The 16,528-nt window shown below is 34.6% G+C and overlaps 1 protein-coding gene across 47 annotated transcripts in view; it reads right to left on the bottom strand.

The window, feature by feature from the left end:
* Positions 1 to 16,528, bottom strand: part of NRXN1 (neurexin 1) — a 1,160,645-nt gene that overhangs the window by 180,609 nt on the left and 963,508 nt on the right. For all 47 annotated transcript variants that reach the window (XM_078349361.1, XM_078349363.1, XM_078349383.1 and 44 more), the window contains one exon: positions 7,259 to 7,430. In XM_078349361.1, the coding sequence (XP_078205487.1) occupies positions 7,259 to 7,430 (172 nt within the window). The remainder of the gene's footprint in view (positions 1 to 7,258; positions 7,431 to 16,528) is intronic.

The following is a 16,528-nucleotide window of genomic DNA, read 5'->3' as shown; positions in this document are numbered from 1 at the left end:
AATAATGGAACCCATCCTCTCCACACAGTCACAAAAAGGATTAACTTAAGTGATAGGCAAAAAAGTACTAGGAGAATTTGGGAAAGAAGAGGTTTGACTTATATGTCTCTACATCATTTATAATAGTATCCAAATAGCAGATCCCAACACATATCTGAATAAACTAATTTCTCAGATTATTTCAATTTTGTCAGCAATAAACATTTAATAATGCATTTGTTTTGGTGGCAAAAATAAGCATATTCTGAAAACAGAAAAAAAAAAGGGCCCGTTTGCATTTCACTGAGCTTTCAGAATTTTCTTATCTGATAGACAATTATTAATTTGGCCCTGTGATACTCTGTATTTTAGCCTCTAATACAAGAGAACTTTGTGAAAGTCACTGATGGATCTCATTGACAGGTTTCCTGGAACGGAACAAAGAACTTCCCATAAATACATAGCAATAATGGAACAAAAATGTCAACTTACAGACAGACTATAAGACTTCAGTTTAAGGAACGAAGCAGTTTAGCCTAGCTGATATAATACTCTTTACTTTTGTTGTACCACAACTTTTAGAAAATATCTGCATTATTCATGTTTGCCAGCCTGTGTAGTTTTAATGATGCCAGAACCCACCAAACCATAAGAGAATCTTTCTCTTTTATCAAAAAATTAAAAAATGCTAACATGGTTGCCTTACAAGTCATTGATAAAGTAAAAACAAGTAAAAGTCTGATAATATATCATGTCTCTCCATCTCCTTGGACACAATTTCTCTGAAGTTAAGCTCAGAATTTTAGGAAGATGTATTTAATATACTACTTAATTACAAAGTTCATTATGTTTCATTATTAGGGCCTCAAATTCCCATCAAAACTGAACAAGGTAAAAAGATAATTAAACTGGAAAAGTCAGAGGTTTAGACACTTGTTTTATCTAACACAGCTACTGTATTTGTGACTTCAGATTTCTCAGAGTAAGATTTATTACAGAAAATTAGTGTTAGTAAACATTTAACTATTTCCAATGAAACCGAAGATTTATATATTGAAATAAATATTCATCTATGCATGTAAGTATATTTTGGCTAAAAACCACCAGCAAAAAAATGCTTTGACCTAGTAGTTTAATCAGGGGTGTAGATTTATTCAACAACCATTTATTAAGCACCTTTTGGGTGTAAAACCTTGATTATTATGTCTGTTGGACTCTACTCAAAATTCATTATTAAATAATTATTTAAATCTTCCATATGGTTTATCAGTTTCCACAAGACATATTTTCACCATTTTACTTTTATAGGAAGAAAAAAGTTTAGTCAAACATTTCCCATATCTATACATTTCATGAGACCATGGGCAAGTCTTCTCTTAGGATAAACTTCTTCTACCAAATGATTCTTAAGTATTCTAATGTTCTAATGGTCCACAAGGATTTACGTAATCTGCTAATAAAATTTCTCCAGTAAAGTTAGAAAATAACTATTGCTTACTAATAAGTATTATTGATTCAAAACTTTAGTGAAAACAAAACAACTATGGTTTTTATAAGAAAAATGTTTAATGTGTTACTATTTTTAAATACTCATAAGATAGTCTTGTGTGTATATATATTTGTGTGGGTCAGAAGAAATGGCAGACTGTGACATGGACATATATATAGTTAGGTTCAATCATATAAGTAATAACATTTAGTTATAGAGAAGAGACCATGCTATGTTTAAGAATGCATCTAATGATTTTTCTATATTTTAGTTTATGTTTCCCAGATTTTATAAAGGAAAGTGCCTAGCTTATAGACAGAAGTCCCAAGTGCAGATTTTACTCTGCCACTAACGAGAACAGTGATCTTGAGCAAATCAATTGGTCTATTCAAGGCTCCATTTTGTTGTTTGATAAATAAAGGAGCCGGAATATAAGAATATTGATGTTCCTTCCCTCCTTCAAATATAGTGATCATGTAAAGTAGATTTCCTTAATTACATTATACTTTGAAAAATTAAACAAATGTAAAAGAAACAACATCATTAAATCAACCAACACTTCAGTACCAATCCTGCCATCTCTAAATAATAGTGACTTAAATAACTAATAAATTGTTTGTTCACTTGAATTAAAAATAAATTAACTGACTAAGCTACACTAAAGATTTGGAATTTAGGGTAATAATCAATATAACTTCCTGAGCCGTGAAATATTTTACCAGCTTTCATGGAAGAAAACAGAGTTAAGGTTTAGAGCTAATACCCATAAGTGCAGACAAATTGCATGCTCATGCAAAAAGATTTATACCATCTCTATAGAGTCTTAGAGCATTCCTCTCTTTCTCTCAGATCCTCTTAATCCTAAAGGATCTCTTTCTCTTACTACTCCAGACCACTTTCTACTTTCCTTAAACTTAGTAGTAATCAAACTCGGCATTACTAATTTTGAAAATTAACACATTTTATTCGGCATGTTTTCCAGATTTTCTGGATCCTCCTTGTCTCCCAACCAGACTAATCTTTTGGCAAACAGGAATAATAATGTCTTTGACTCCTTTGTTCCTTTCTACAACCAGTTTCCATTTCATTGATACCTAGTGCTGTCTGGTGATTATTAATCTAGAAATATTATATTTCTGGTGAAATATTAATCTAGAAAAATATATACAAATAAAACAGCAGCATTAGAACATTGAATAATTGCTGGTTAAAAGAGTGGGCAGGGGAGGAAGAGGTGGAGAAGAATGAGAAAGAGAGAAAGCCTAAAAAGCTGGAATGTCTCGCTTTCTATTAAGTTGTTAATTAGATTTTAAAGTGTGTTTTGCATTCATCCTATTTATTTTCTCACATTCTACTTTAGTACTTTATCTTTTGATACATGGATTGCTTAATAGTTTCCTAAATAGTTTGGCTGGCTCTATTGTTTCCTGTTAATCCTTCCTAAATGAATTCAGGCTTGCAAAGACCTAAATCTAATTTACTATATATTTCACAGTCTTACTATACCACCCACTTCAAAATGATCTCTTCTTCATTGGAACGAGGTTTCCTTTTATATGTTATTCAGAAATTAGCCAAAAATGATATGATAACTCTAGCACTTTCTCACATTTGTATTTTTAATCTTGAACTTTTTTTTTTTGCGTATCTCTGTAATCAGGCTGTAAATTTAGTATGTTCCTTTCATGCAGTATATGTCCTTTAAATACTTGTTGATTTGATGTTAATTTGGATATAAAATGAATATTTGACCTTGTGTAGAGTGCAAAAGAAATCTTTTGACACACTGTGGTAGCAAAACAAATTCAAAGTTTTATCATCAAAGGTAACTGTGATTTATCTGAAGCAATCTTTAGTCTGGGTAAGCAAGATGATGTTAGGCTTTGTGAATTAATATTATGAGAAAAGAAAGTGTATTTTTGTTGAGAGAGAAAATTTTGCTGCATAAGTGTAATTAGGGACAAATCAGGGACTAATGATGCATTATATTTCAGAGCTTTAACTAATAAGCACCAATAAATGGCTTTCTCAACTTTAAATGGTTTGTAAAATATTATCTCTGTATTTTGCTCTATGTAGAGAAAATAATGGATACTAGGTCTGCTATTCAGAAAATTCAATATTTATTTTAAATTGTGAATTGTTGAGTTATAGGAACATTTTATATACATGAAAAGAGCATAAAATCCAGCTCTACTAATTAGTTTCTCTATGAAAGCCTTCCAGGCAATTACAGCGTAGTACCATTGGTCAACGCTTTAGGTGCTTTTCATTAAAGGTATAGAGTTGTTACCAGATGAATTGCTACATATAAAGCACTTACCACAAAGACCTGTAATGGAGGGTTAAATGCTATACTAATTACTAATTTCAATCCTTATTATCTATATTTTACCATACAGGCACTTTAAAGGAAGCAAATATAGTCTGCTGGTTCCTGCTTCTCTGATTATAGTATTTGGTGGTAAAAGCTTTAATTTAGCAGCTCTTCTAATAAAAATAACTCCCACAATTAATAAGAGCCATATCACAAACTGACATAAAACACGTATACTAGACTTTGCTACTCAATTCATATTTACAATCACTTTGTCATAAAAACTTTAATCGAGGTGACATATACTTTCAAATTGGTATTCAGCCATTATGGCACTGCTGGAGATGAAGCTCCAAAAAATAAAAGGTATTTGAAATTTTCATGGCTTACTTCCTGCCTCAGCATCACACTGAAATGAACACAGAGCAGATGATTAATAAAACATCTGATGACAATGGTGACTCCCCTGAGTTCTTTATATATTGATCATTAACTTTTTATATGTAGATGTTGAAATTCATTATATGTGCTCTAATTTTCTTGAGGGCAGACTCTGTGTTTTTCCTTGCTTATATCCTTCAGAATAATTGCAACTTTGCCAACTCTTGGTTTATTAATATTTTCTAAAATATATCTTGGTAAAAGAGCTTTTATGATCTCTGATTAAATGTTAAAAGTTGTATCTGAAGTAACTTTGTAAAGATTTGCTCCCTACTTATTACAATACTGCTCATTTCTATTTTTAAACATCTTTTACATTGTATTTCATACTCTAAACAATTATTTAATGGAAAATAAAGTATTATATGTGTTACATATTATTCTAGAAAAATATACACAAATGTTTCTTCAAATAATTAAAAGTACTGCCTCGATCTCAGCTACCAGATTCAAATTGAACATTAGCCTGCTACAAGAACTCAGAAACCATATCTTTTTTGAACTACACTCAGTACATGGTATCTGGTATGTGCACGATCAAAGAAAATATAATAAAATTGCGGAATATAGAAATTTTTGAAGACAAAAAATATTTCCTAAAATGCAATGATGTTTGGGTAATGTGTCCTATATGTCTTTGCTTCTATCATCTATGCTTGAGTAATGCATCTTATATTTCCCTCTTAGAGATACATTATGCAGGTTAATAAAATCCAAGTATAGATATTTTAACTTAGTTTAACCCAGAATTTCCCAAACTGATTTCCCAAACTAATGGGACTTTCCCTTTTTCACCACAAGTAGTAATAAACTCTAGGTAAAGATACCAGTTTGGAAAGTGCTGATAAGAGTTTAAAATTACTAAATAGAGAAATTTTAAAGAGTTAACTGTGAACACAAAACCATGCCTCAAGAGGCAACTGCCACACTGCAATAGTAACAAGATTTATCATTTTGCATGTTCATGTCCACCATTCACAGATGACAACATGCAATGGGCAAAGCTTTGACCTTACCCTACTATATATTTTCATGGCATCCAGTGTGATGACTTTCTCTCAGCAAATAGGCAGTGATTAATCCATATTTTAGGAAAATTACCAATATACCTTTCTGGAATTTTATTAAGGTCGTAGCTATTACTTTTAAAAACAAATTTTAGGCTGGGCATAGTGACTCATGCCTCTAATCCCAGCACTTTGGGAGGCCAAGGCAGGAAGATCACTTAAGGCCAGGTGTTTAAGACCATCCTGAGCAACATAGTGAGACCCCCATCTCTACAAAAAAATTTTTTAAACAATTAGCCAGGCAAAGTGGTATGCACCTGTAGTCCTAGCTACTAGAGAGGCTGAACAGGGAGGAGCGTGTGAGCCTAGGAGTTTGAGGTTACAGTGCTTTGTGATCGTGTCATTGCACTCGTCTTGGCAACAGAGTGAGACCCTGTCTCTCAATATAAAAAAATAACAGTTAAGCTGATAAAAATAAAGAATGAAAATCAAAATTGCATGTTTATGCTTGAATTTCAGATAATGCAATAAGGGATTAGCAGAAGCTATGTAACATTGCATGCATATTTAAGCTACTTGGCTTTCAGATCTTCCATTACTTCACCTTATTGGATATGGCTCACATAATTGTAGTATAAAATTGTGATAATTCCCAAGACATCAATTCAGCAAATATTTATTGAGTACCTACTGTTTGCCAGTATTATAACGGGCACTGGACATTTTAATTTTCTTGCTTCCGAATTCTGTCATAGAGCATTTTTATGACATTTAATTTGCAAATATTTGCAAAGTACTAGGATTATATAACAGGTTTGAACTAGGGCTTGAAGATTTAGAATTTTATAAACCGGATAAAGTCCAAGGGTATCACAGACATTTCATTCCACAATTGTGAGTCAGTACTTGGGAAATTTGATACTTATTGAATACATTAACTATTTTATCAAATTACTTATTTCAAGAAACAAGTAATTCTGACAGAAGAATTTAAATATACAATTTGGTTATCATTTTTATCTTGTAAAATAGAAATGTATTTTTATACCTTTTCTTTATACTGTGTTATAAATTGTGTGCTTTGTAAAAAACGTAAGTTATATCTAAAAGAGGAACAGAGAAATGAGACTGATATTTTTAGTAACCTATTTTATACTGAAATACAAAGAGGATAATGACTGCAGTAAAATACCTTAATACTTTTAATTTATATTTTACTTCAAAGGAATATTTGTATTAAAATTGAGAATATATACAACCACAAGTAACACTGCTTAAAATTTCTAATCCTCCACCTTTGTTTCAATAATATCATATTGATACAACTCATTCACAATAAACAAGATAAATTTTATTTTATAAATAATGGCTTGACATTGATTTTGCAGACTTAAAAAGAGTAGCGCTAGTGTCAAAGAATCCTGAAACCCCATGGTTATATGAAAGTGAAAACAAACTTCTTTTATGTACATGTTCTTAAAACTGCTTATTTATGGTACTATTATACTATTGCTTTATCACTATTTCTCTACTTATCTCATAGGCTTCCTACACTTCAATGAGTTTCAGATGTGCACCACCTTTGGAGGAATGGTTAGGTCTTATTTTCTCTCAGAAAAAAAAAGTATTGTAATATTTTTCCCTTAGTTTTAAGTTTTATCTTTGTGACTTTTGACAAAGCCTTTCCTTTGTTCAAATGCAAGGATTCTGTAAAAAGAGCTTTAACATGTTGTGCCTTTTATGTGTGCATTTTTCTGATTTCATTGATGTCCTGAATTTGCAAACGATAATGTGCGCCTTCACGTTCTCATATAAAATGGCATTTGTACGCTGTAGCAAGAACAGTTTAGGACAACATTACATTCACTAATGTAATTTACATGTAATTTACATGACTCTAAAGTCCAATAAATAGTTGATGGTTTCTCAGAAAACCACAATTTGGTGAAACGGACGCAAAACAGTGCTTTGTCTTCCAGTTTGTTTTTTATAAAAACTTCCCCCGATACATATTCACTTGCTTACCTGCAGGGTAGCGCTCAATCACTGGCCAGCTGTCCACCTGTAATGTGGCATTGCCACCACTCCTCGTGAAACGGACTACATGGTATTTGCCATCATTAATGATTGCATTGGACTCTTCAATGGCGATGTCATCTGTCCCAACATTAAACTTAACTCCAATTTTTCCTTGGTGCTGGAAGAGAGGAGGAGAAAGAAAGAGTTGTATTAAGTTGATAGTCACCATGTAATAAAGATTACATACAAGGTATTGTTTAAATATGTGCTTTGGAGAACAGCTGCTTTCCTCCAATTTTACTTCTGAGAAACTACATGTAGTAGAAGAAGCAAGATTTTTGACATTTGGATAAATGTGAGACATCTCTTTCATGGATAATTGATATTCTAAAGGCACACTTTCAAGGGAATTGAGCTGCCTCTTCCTGGAGGTTGTCACAGAGAAGGTGTATAGCTGCCTGAACAAAAGGAAATTCTTTCATAGCTTTTAACACAGCCCCTTTAATCCACTCTCCCATTTCCCAAGAAAAATGAGCTCCAAATTCTTCTTTTGAATAATTGGTATAATCAGAGCAATGATGTCTGTTTAGAGCCTATTGACAAATGCTCTCAGAATTTCGGAAATCATTCTAAAGGATATGGGGCATGTAGGCATTTAATGAGTGCAGTTTCTTAGTATTTACAAAACCATCAAATACTAAGAGTTTGAAAGTTATTCAATATTTGTATTTCATTGATGATAAAACATCAACATTTTATTGATGATAATATAGGAATGTGGAAGACTTGCTCAAGGACACATAACTTAATAGAGATGTACTGGAACTAAAATTCAGTTCTCTTTTTCTAAGATTATATCTAAGCTAAGTTGAAGCAAACACACAGTTATCCAAAATTATGCAAAGCAGTATTATAAATCATTCTAACTATAAAGTTGTTGCTGTTAACTTTAGAATTTCTCAATATAAGGTGGCAAAGAGAAACATGTGCTATGCTTTCTGCCTCTGAGATGCATTCTCTAACAGGACTGTCAACTCTACCTTAAGCTCAGTTGATTTTTTAAGCATGCGGATCCATCCTTAATCAGTTGTATGGAATACCTGTGCTGTAGGCCCTTGTCAGAACATGTAACCTCAAACTGTCTGTGGTTCACCCTTCATCAAACCTCAGTGGAGAGAAATGACATGGAGGAAAAAGGTTTAAAGTACACACAGTCCATGCTTTCCTGTAGAAGTTTTAAATCAGGATGTTAGAAACCTGAAGATCTGTACCACATTCTCTTGACTCTTTGTGGGATTCTCATCATTGTTTGAACTAGGTAGCGGGAGTATGATAACAGCTTACACTGAGGATCCTTATGGAAAGGCTAGTACAAAATTGCCTTAATCAAAGGAAAATATTTGAGGATGTCATTTTGAAATATTGCTCATTATCTCCATTCAGAGATCATAAAGGTTTCTGTGCATCCCCACCCCCTCCCCGGCCACCCCGGTTCTTATTGTACATAAAGATCTCTTTCTTATAGGTTAGCATGCTTACTTTTTAAATTTTAATTTGCGTTAGGATTAATGGATGATTTAACTTTTTTAAAAAAAAAGAATCACATTTTTAACACTATATACATGTTTGTTAAATAAAGATAACTTATTGTGTCTCTTAAATGAGATACGTTAAAATTTTCCTGTAGAGTTATAGCATGTGTCTTAAAAATGTATGTACTAAATTAAATAATTTACTGAAAACAAGCAAAAAGGAATTCTGCTAACATGAGAAATTAATGCACGCTTATAAAAAGATCTGAGCTACAAAAAAAATCTTTAAAAAAATCTTCATAGGACCTTGGATAAATTTGCATTTTCATGGGACTTTAGTTGTTTGTTTATTAGCTGAATCAGTCTACACAAAACTAAAATGCTTTACAATGACATGTATTTAAAAGTAAGGGTCATGGCCGGGCGCAGTGGCTCAACCCAGCACTTTGGGAGGCTGAGGCGGGTGGATCACGAGTTCAAGATCGAGACCATCCTGGTCAACATGGTGAAACCCCGTCTCCACTAAAAATACAAAAAATTAGCTGGGCATGGTGGTGCACGCCTGTAATCCCAGCTACTCGGGAGGCTGAGGCAGGAGAATTGCCTGAACCCAGGAGGCGGAGGTTGCGGTGAGCCGAGATCGTGCCATAGCACTCCAGCCTGGGTAACAGCAGCGAAACTGTCTCAAAAAAAAAAAAACAAAAAAACAAAAAAACAACGTAAGGGTCATGAGAAATATAGTGGAAAATATTAAGACCGGGGGAAAACATATACTAAAAGTCTCTGAAGCTATTTAAATTACCCAACCAGAAGTGTGTCTCACACATGTAATCCCAATACTCTGGGAGGCCAAGGTGAGGAGGACTGTTCGAGCCGAGGAGTTCAAGACCACCATGGGAAACATAGCAAGACCTCATGTCTACCATTAAAAAAAAAAAAGCTGGGTGTGGCGACACACACCTATAGTCCCAGCTACACTGGAGGCTGAGGTTCAATGATCACTTGAGCCCAGAATGTTGAGGCTGCAGTAAGTCATGATTGTGCACTGCACTCCTCCCTGGGTGACAGAGTCAGACCCTGTCTCAAATAAATAAATAAACAAATAAATAAACATTTTAAAAATTATCCTATCTACTTGGATCCTGAGTTTCCTAACAACCAAACATGTACATAGGGCTCTAAGCATTTATAAATACTAATTCTAGTATTCTTCATAACGGTTCCATGAGGGAGATGCTATTTTATCTCCATTTTACAGATGAGAAAATTAAGGCACAGAGTGATTAAGCAACTTGATGAAGGTCACACTGCTGGAAAGAGAAAAGCTGTGATTCAGATCTACATAGCTGGCCTCCAGAGTCTGGTCCTTAATCATTACATTAGGCTGAGTTTAGGACTGCTATGCCATCCTATAGCTGCAGTTAGCAGATTTGGTAAATCTAGCTGTTTTGATTCCTGTCTTATCTCTCCTGCCACAGTAGCATGACCAAGGGGCCTTGTATTGTTCTCTGTATATGTATCAATCAATGTATGCTTAAAATAATTTTGGAATAAATAGCACTCAACTGATATGTGGATGTAACAGAATATTAAAGTGATTCTTTTTGTTTCAGTTTCAGCTGAAATGCTAAGATGACAAGATAGTTAAATCAAAAACAGATTACTGTTTCCATCTTACAAAATGAAGTATAAAATTACTCAAGCCAGACTTGCAAAGGAGAACATTGAGAAATGCTTTTAGGGTCTTTAATTAATTACCTACTTCCAGTCCATCAAAATGCAGAAAAAGCCAAGAGGAGATTTACAATTAGAAGAGGATTTTTGGAGACAGTTGAGATGGGATGTGATTTCCACATACCTCCAATATAGAAGTTTACTTTTCCCTATCTCAAGTGCAAGAGAAAGGGACATTAGTGGAACATCTCAGAAAGTTTGATATGTGTCTTCTGGAACTTAGTGGGAGGCAATGGTCAAGGGAGTCAGCAAACTAGGATTTGACTATACCTGATAAATATTCAAGGGAAGAGACTTTGGCTGACACCCAATGGTCAAGCAAAGAGATACTGATGTATCAGGAGCCACTTGTGCATTAGGGTTTGTTAGGACAAAGGACACCTGTGGACCCTAGGTTAGAGTCCATGTAGAATTGTGTTATATCCTGCTTAGTATGGTTACTTAAAAAATTGGGATGAGTAGTGAAAAAAAAAAAAACAAAAATAAAAGAACTTGGAGTTACAGGGATAGATGACCAAGGGCTGAGGTGGGAATCCTAAATTACCATCTTAAGAAGTGCATTTGCTACCTTAATGGAATTGCAGGTAAACAATCCTAATGATGGGTTCTTAAGATCGCTAAAGAACCCATCAACATGCTTCCAAAAAGTGCTTCCTTACGAGCTTTAAATATAAGTGAAGCTCAACTAGATGACTACAATAATATTAGCCAAGTAAGATTATTAGCCAAGTAAGACATATTCTTTATGTCTTCTTCCTTTTCCTGCTTCATCCCTGGAGAAGTAAGAGAGGGAGAGGAAAAGTGAAAGGCATGGAAACAATCATGTTCTTCCCAGTGCAAATGGGGGCTCCATTTCGGCTGAAGTAGGGATAATGAAGAAGGTTTAACTGACGGCTATCATTATAAAAGAATAAGCTGATTACTTTTTATGTCTATAAGCGAACAGATGACATTTTTATTATCCAAGTGGGAAGAAGGCAATGCTGAGACTCCCTGTGAACATCCCTGGTGGTTAGAAAAAATATATATTATTTTTTGAGATGGAGTTTCACTCTTGTTGCCTAGGTTGGAGTGCAATGGCACAATCTCATCTCACTGCAACCTCCACCTCCCGGGTTCAAGCAACTCTGCTGCCTTGGCCTCCTGAGTAGCTGGAATTACAGTTACCTGCCACTACATTTAACTAATTTTTTTGTATTTTTAGTGGAGACAGGTTTTGTTATGTTGGCCAGGCTGGTCTTGAACTCTTGATCTCAGGTGATTCACCCACTTCTGCCTCCCAAAGTGCTGGGATTGTAGGCATGAGCCACCGTGCTCCACCAGAGATATTATTTTTACAAAACAAGTTTAAATTTTTGTTGCATCTTAGGAAGCAGCTCTTTCAACACAACAGTACAGGAAGATATTTGTTACTCTAGAGTTACCATTGTTTAGGGTCTTTTCTATTATAGACCTGTTTCTTATCCAAAATAGATTGGAAAAAATTCTTGAAGTCTCCTACTTGTTCTGATAGGTAGGCCATAAGAGTATTTTCATCAGAGTACTAATTATTAAGAAGGTCTAGATTCAGTGAACAGAAGCATTGCAATGATAAAGGTAAAAATAATGCACTAAACTTGAAATAATCCCTTTACCTTATCCTTAACACTTTCTGCAATATGAATGCAAAATGCTCATTTTCTAGGTGCAGAAATCTCCATATTTCATAGGATTTGGGTTTTTTGCAACAAGGTAAAATAAACAATTCAGAAACAATGAGCATCTGTACTTTTAAATTAAGCCAATCACTTCTTGGATATGTTCAATTGTTGCCTCAACTCAAATGTCTTTGATATCTCATGGATTCAAACTCCAGAGTTAGCTAGAACAGAATTGAATACCATCTAAGTAGGTTCAAACAACAGGTCAGACCCTGATTCAGACTTCACTTCACCCCAGGTTGCATCTGGCATTGAAAAACAATTTAATTACAAATGACCACCAGTGAGTTTTCACTGAAAACAAAAAATTTAAAATACACATAAAGCACAAAATACTAATATCAAGTGTATTTATAAGACCAGTGTTTACTGTTTCATTCAGAAACTATAAATACTGTCACAACACAACCATCTCATGTTGGTAGGATAGCAAGTCATTTCAATTATATAAATAATAAAACTTGCTAAACTTTCTTGCCAATGGATAATTACAATTTAAAAGAATTCATTTCAAACTCTTATTCTCTGGGATTAAATATGATTGTCTTGGCAAATTCTCATGAATATTGCATGAGCAAAGCCAGAAGTCATTTCACTGGACATGTACTGATCTCTCTGTACTGTGTCTTTCTTGAAACAGATAACTGCCTCATATCATAATTTCAAAAATCTATTGTGAGAATATCAGTAACAAGGCATTTATAATTTAATGAAGTCTTTCTATGGATTCATTAAATAAACAGTGACAAAGGCAATTATCGATTTTTTTTCACAAAAGCTCATTTCTGAATAAAGATTATATTATTAAACAACTTAAAGGGAGACATCATGAAATACGACACTGGGAAGATACTTGAAGGTTCTATCAGGTGGCACCACAGTTTAATGTAGTGTCCAGTTCCATATGAAATAACATATTCACTTGTAAGTTTTATGTTTTAACCAAGATGAAGATTTCATGGTGTAATGAACATCTTGGGTGCACTTCAAGAAAGATATTTGCATGTTACAGATGCAGATATAATATGTGCATATACATAGATAAATCAGAAAACACACAAAGATTTTAGTCTACATGTGGTATACAGATGTTACGTAAGATTTCAGTGCACTTTTTACCCCCTATCCCCACCCTATTCTTGGTTTGTTATATAGAAATGTTTGGCTCAGCTATGCTCAGGGACAGATACCAGTTAACAAATGAAAATCTCTCTGTTTGTTTACTATGTTCCTCTAGAACAGCACCAAATGTATGAACAAGTGTGGAACTCAGGAGGGCATGTAGATTAGCAGGGATCCCTGTTTATGTTCTGTAAACTTCTGTTATGCATCATAGTACAGTCCAGTACTCCAGGGCCCCACTTGACAGAATATGACAATGTCTTTAAATGTTCTCCAGGCTTGTACTCATTTTGGAATACAGAAAGACTCCCATGGTCCAAATCTACATTGTTGATTGAAATCAGAGTTGGATTGAATTGAATGTTTTGCTCCTCTGGAGACTAATCCTCACCAGGGAGCAAAGGTTTTAAGGCATGAAGGGGACTCTGGAACCTGTAGCCACTGTTGTTGGGGTAAGCGACACTGCAGATGGTATCAGAGAATCTGTTATCTCACCTAAAAACAAACATAACCATTCAGATAATTGCTAATTTAATGCAAATACATTTCTGAGTGAATGGCTTAGAGGGCCTTTTGGCTGGTAGAGACTGTGTTTACCAATCTGGGTGATCTACAATTGTAAGACATGGGTTTTATCTAGTTGTTTTAACCTGGCACTGAGATATACGTGCCATTCCCTACCCCCAAAAGACACCACCACCACATCAAAAACAAGAAATTCCTGCTGCCCTGTCTCCTATTTTCTCTATTAAATAGTGTCTGTTTAAAATTCATTTGGATAACTAATAAAAAGTATGTAATATGCACCCCACGTTTTACTACTACTGAGGGATAATATAAACAGGTGAAGTCTATTTTCTGCTTTTGGGAAAAGTTTCGATCCAATTGGGAAGGCAAATCATGCATGAGAATACTCATACCCACAAAAGAGTTGAGGGAGTAGCAAGGAGAAGCACAGGTGCATTGAGGAAAGCATCTGAAGGGTCTCAGAAGCCTCACATTGTGCGAGAGAAGCAAGTCAGCATTTGGACAGCTCTAATACTTCCAGCAGGGTCCAATGAAACACCCAGGGACCTAGAAGCTACGTTCTTTCTATCTTTCATCTCTCCCTCCAGGCCCTGCATACCAGACTACCCACAATGTACCAGGTACTGAGCTCTATACAATGTATTTCCTCTAAAATTCCCAGCAGACCTGAAAGGTAAGTGCCATTGTCTCTATCTTCTTGGAAACTTTCATCTTTCTGAAATCACACAGCTAATAAGTACAGATATTGAAATCTGACCATGTTGGTGGAGCTTTCTAAAAATGGATAACTTCAGTTGTGTCGGTGTTCCAGAAAAATGTCTTGAAACTAGGGTATCCTTAGAGGACTGAGTGAAGAGGAGGGTTACTACAGCGTGCATGGTTGGTTTGTTTTGGCTAGTTACATTTTGTAGCACTATACAATAAGGAACCAGAGGTGGGCAAGATCTATGGGCAATACCACCTCAGAAACATCTAATTTAGGAATAATACAATTTTTAAAACAGTGTTTTCATTTCCCTGTCAAATCATCATTAGGGATGGTGTATCTTTTCTAATATGACTCCATCCTACAGGATGCTATAGCTCCTTCCATGAAACTATATCCTTCTCATGGTATTACCTTCCTGTAGGCTTATATTCATCTCTTGGTCATAAGAATGTCCCATAAAACTTTATAAGCCTACAGCATACTCCCCCACACACTGCTGTAGGTGTTAGTTTCTATGTGCCATTTCAGCTCCTCACAGCACTTCCCAGAATACCTTTACTTTTACAGTTTTTCAATATTCCTTCACATCCAATTTACTTTTAATAGAGACATACCATAACCTTTGCCCTTTTAAAGTATATGGTTCAGTGGTTTTATTATATTCACAAGGTTGTACAACCATCACCACTATTTATTTTCAGGACATTTGCATCATGCTCCAATTTTCTTTTGATGAGATAATGCATACAAAGTTCTAGCACACTAATGGCTACACAGTTCCTGTGTAATATTAGCATTATTATATATTATATAATATTAGCATTATTATCACCAGTAGTATTGTTATTCTTCCTTTTGAAAAACAATGTTTAATTCCACAGTACTATGTTTGATGCAAGTTAATTAAACTATTGCTTGAATTACATAGCCATTTCAGTTTTACTAGAAGATACATTTTTAATCTTCACAAAAACTTGAGAAGCAGGGTATCTATTTAGTAAATGGAGAAGCTAAAGCTCAGAAAGGCTGAGACATGAGCGAAGTCAGAGCAACTGTCTACAACTTGATCAACAGAAGACATTCTAAAATCTAACTGTGCTCACCTGTAAGATAAATTGTTCTGCAATGACTGTATTGAGGCAGGGCATGCTTAATTTGACAACATCTATGTCCCTTCCCATCTCAATATTATGGTTCCAGGGAAATCTAAATATAAGGCAAAGCAATTCTCAAAGAAAAAAACTTAGAAAACGCATTACTAGTTGAGTTTTTCTAAACACATTGAACGTGCCTACATTTGAATTTGAGTCTCTATTAAAACTGTTTTAAAACTGTAAAACAGAGGAACTCTATCAGAGGTTCTCCAATTTAGGAGGGGAAAGAGGATTTTGCATTAGGTTGAAGTATCAGTACTCTGTGAAGCCTTTTGTGAACCATACATGTTCCTTCCCAATAAATATATACTGATGGAAGGGCTTGTCACTATTGAGAAGAGTCCCTGCCTTGTGAGGAATGTAGGACTTAGTGGTGGTAAAGTGAGAAAAGGGATGGATAGATCTTAAGCTCTAGTGATAAAATCAAAACAGTTCAGTGCTTCTATTTCCTTGTTTCTCCCTAGAGGAAATTAAATTAAAGATCGGAATATTGTCAAGATGAATTCAGCCCACCAAATGACTGGATACTAGATCTTTGTAATAATCTTGATATTGGTATTTTAAGATCTTCTCCATTTCGTTTTACTAATTGAGCCAATACTGGATTATGCTTTTACACAATACTTGAAAAGACATTCTCAAACCATTGTGAAGTTCTCAGTGTGTCTATGAGTACAGACATATCATCAAAGCTTTTTCATGGTATTTCCCCTGGTTCCAAATAGCATATGTTTGCATGATATCATGATAGCAGTAGAATAAAACAAAGCTGCCCGATCCTCTTGTGAATCAGAGCC

This window comes from Callithrix jacchus, chromosome 14 (genome assembly GCF_049354715.1).
Source record: "Callithrix jacchus isolate 240 chromosome 14, calJac240_pri, whole genome shotgun sequence".
Lineage (NCBI taxonomy): Eukaryota > Metazoa > Chordata > Mammalia > Primates > Cebidae > Callithrix > Callithrix jacchus.
The sequence above is the reverse complement of the archived record's forward strand: the minus strand, read 5'-3'. Positions and strand labels throughout refer to the sequence as shown.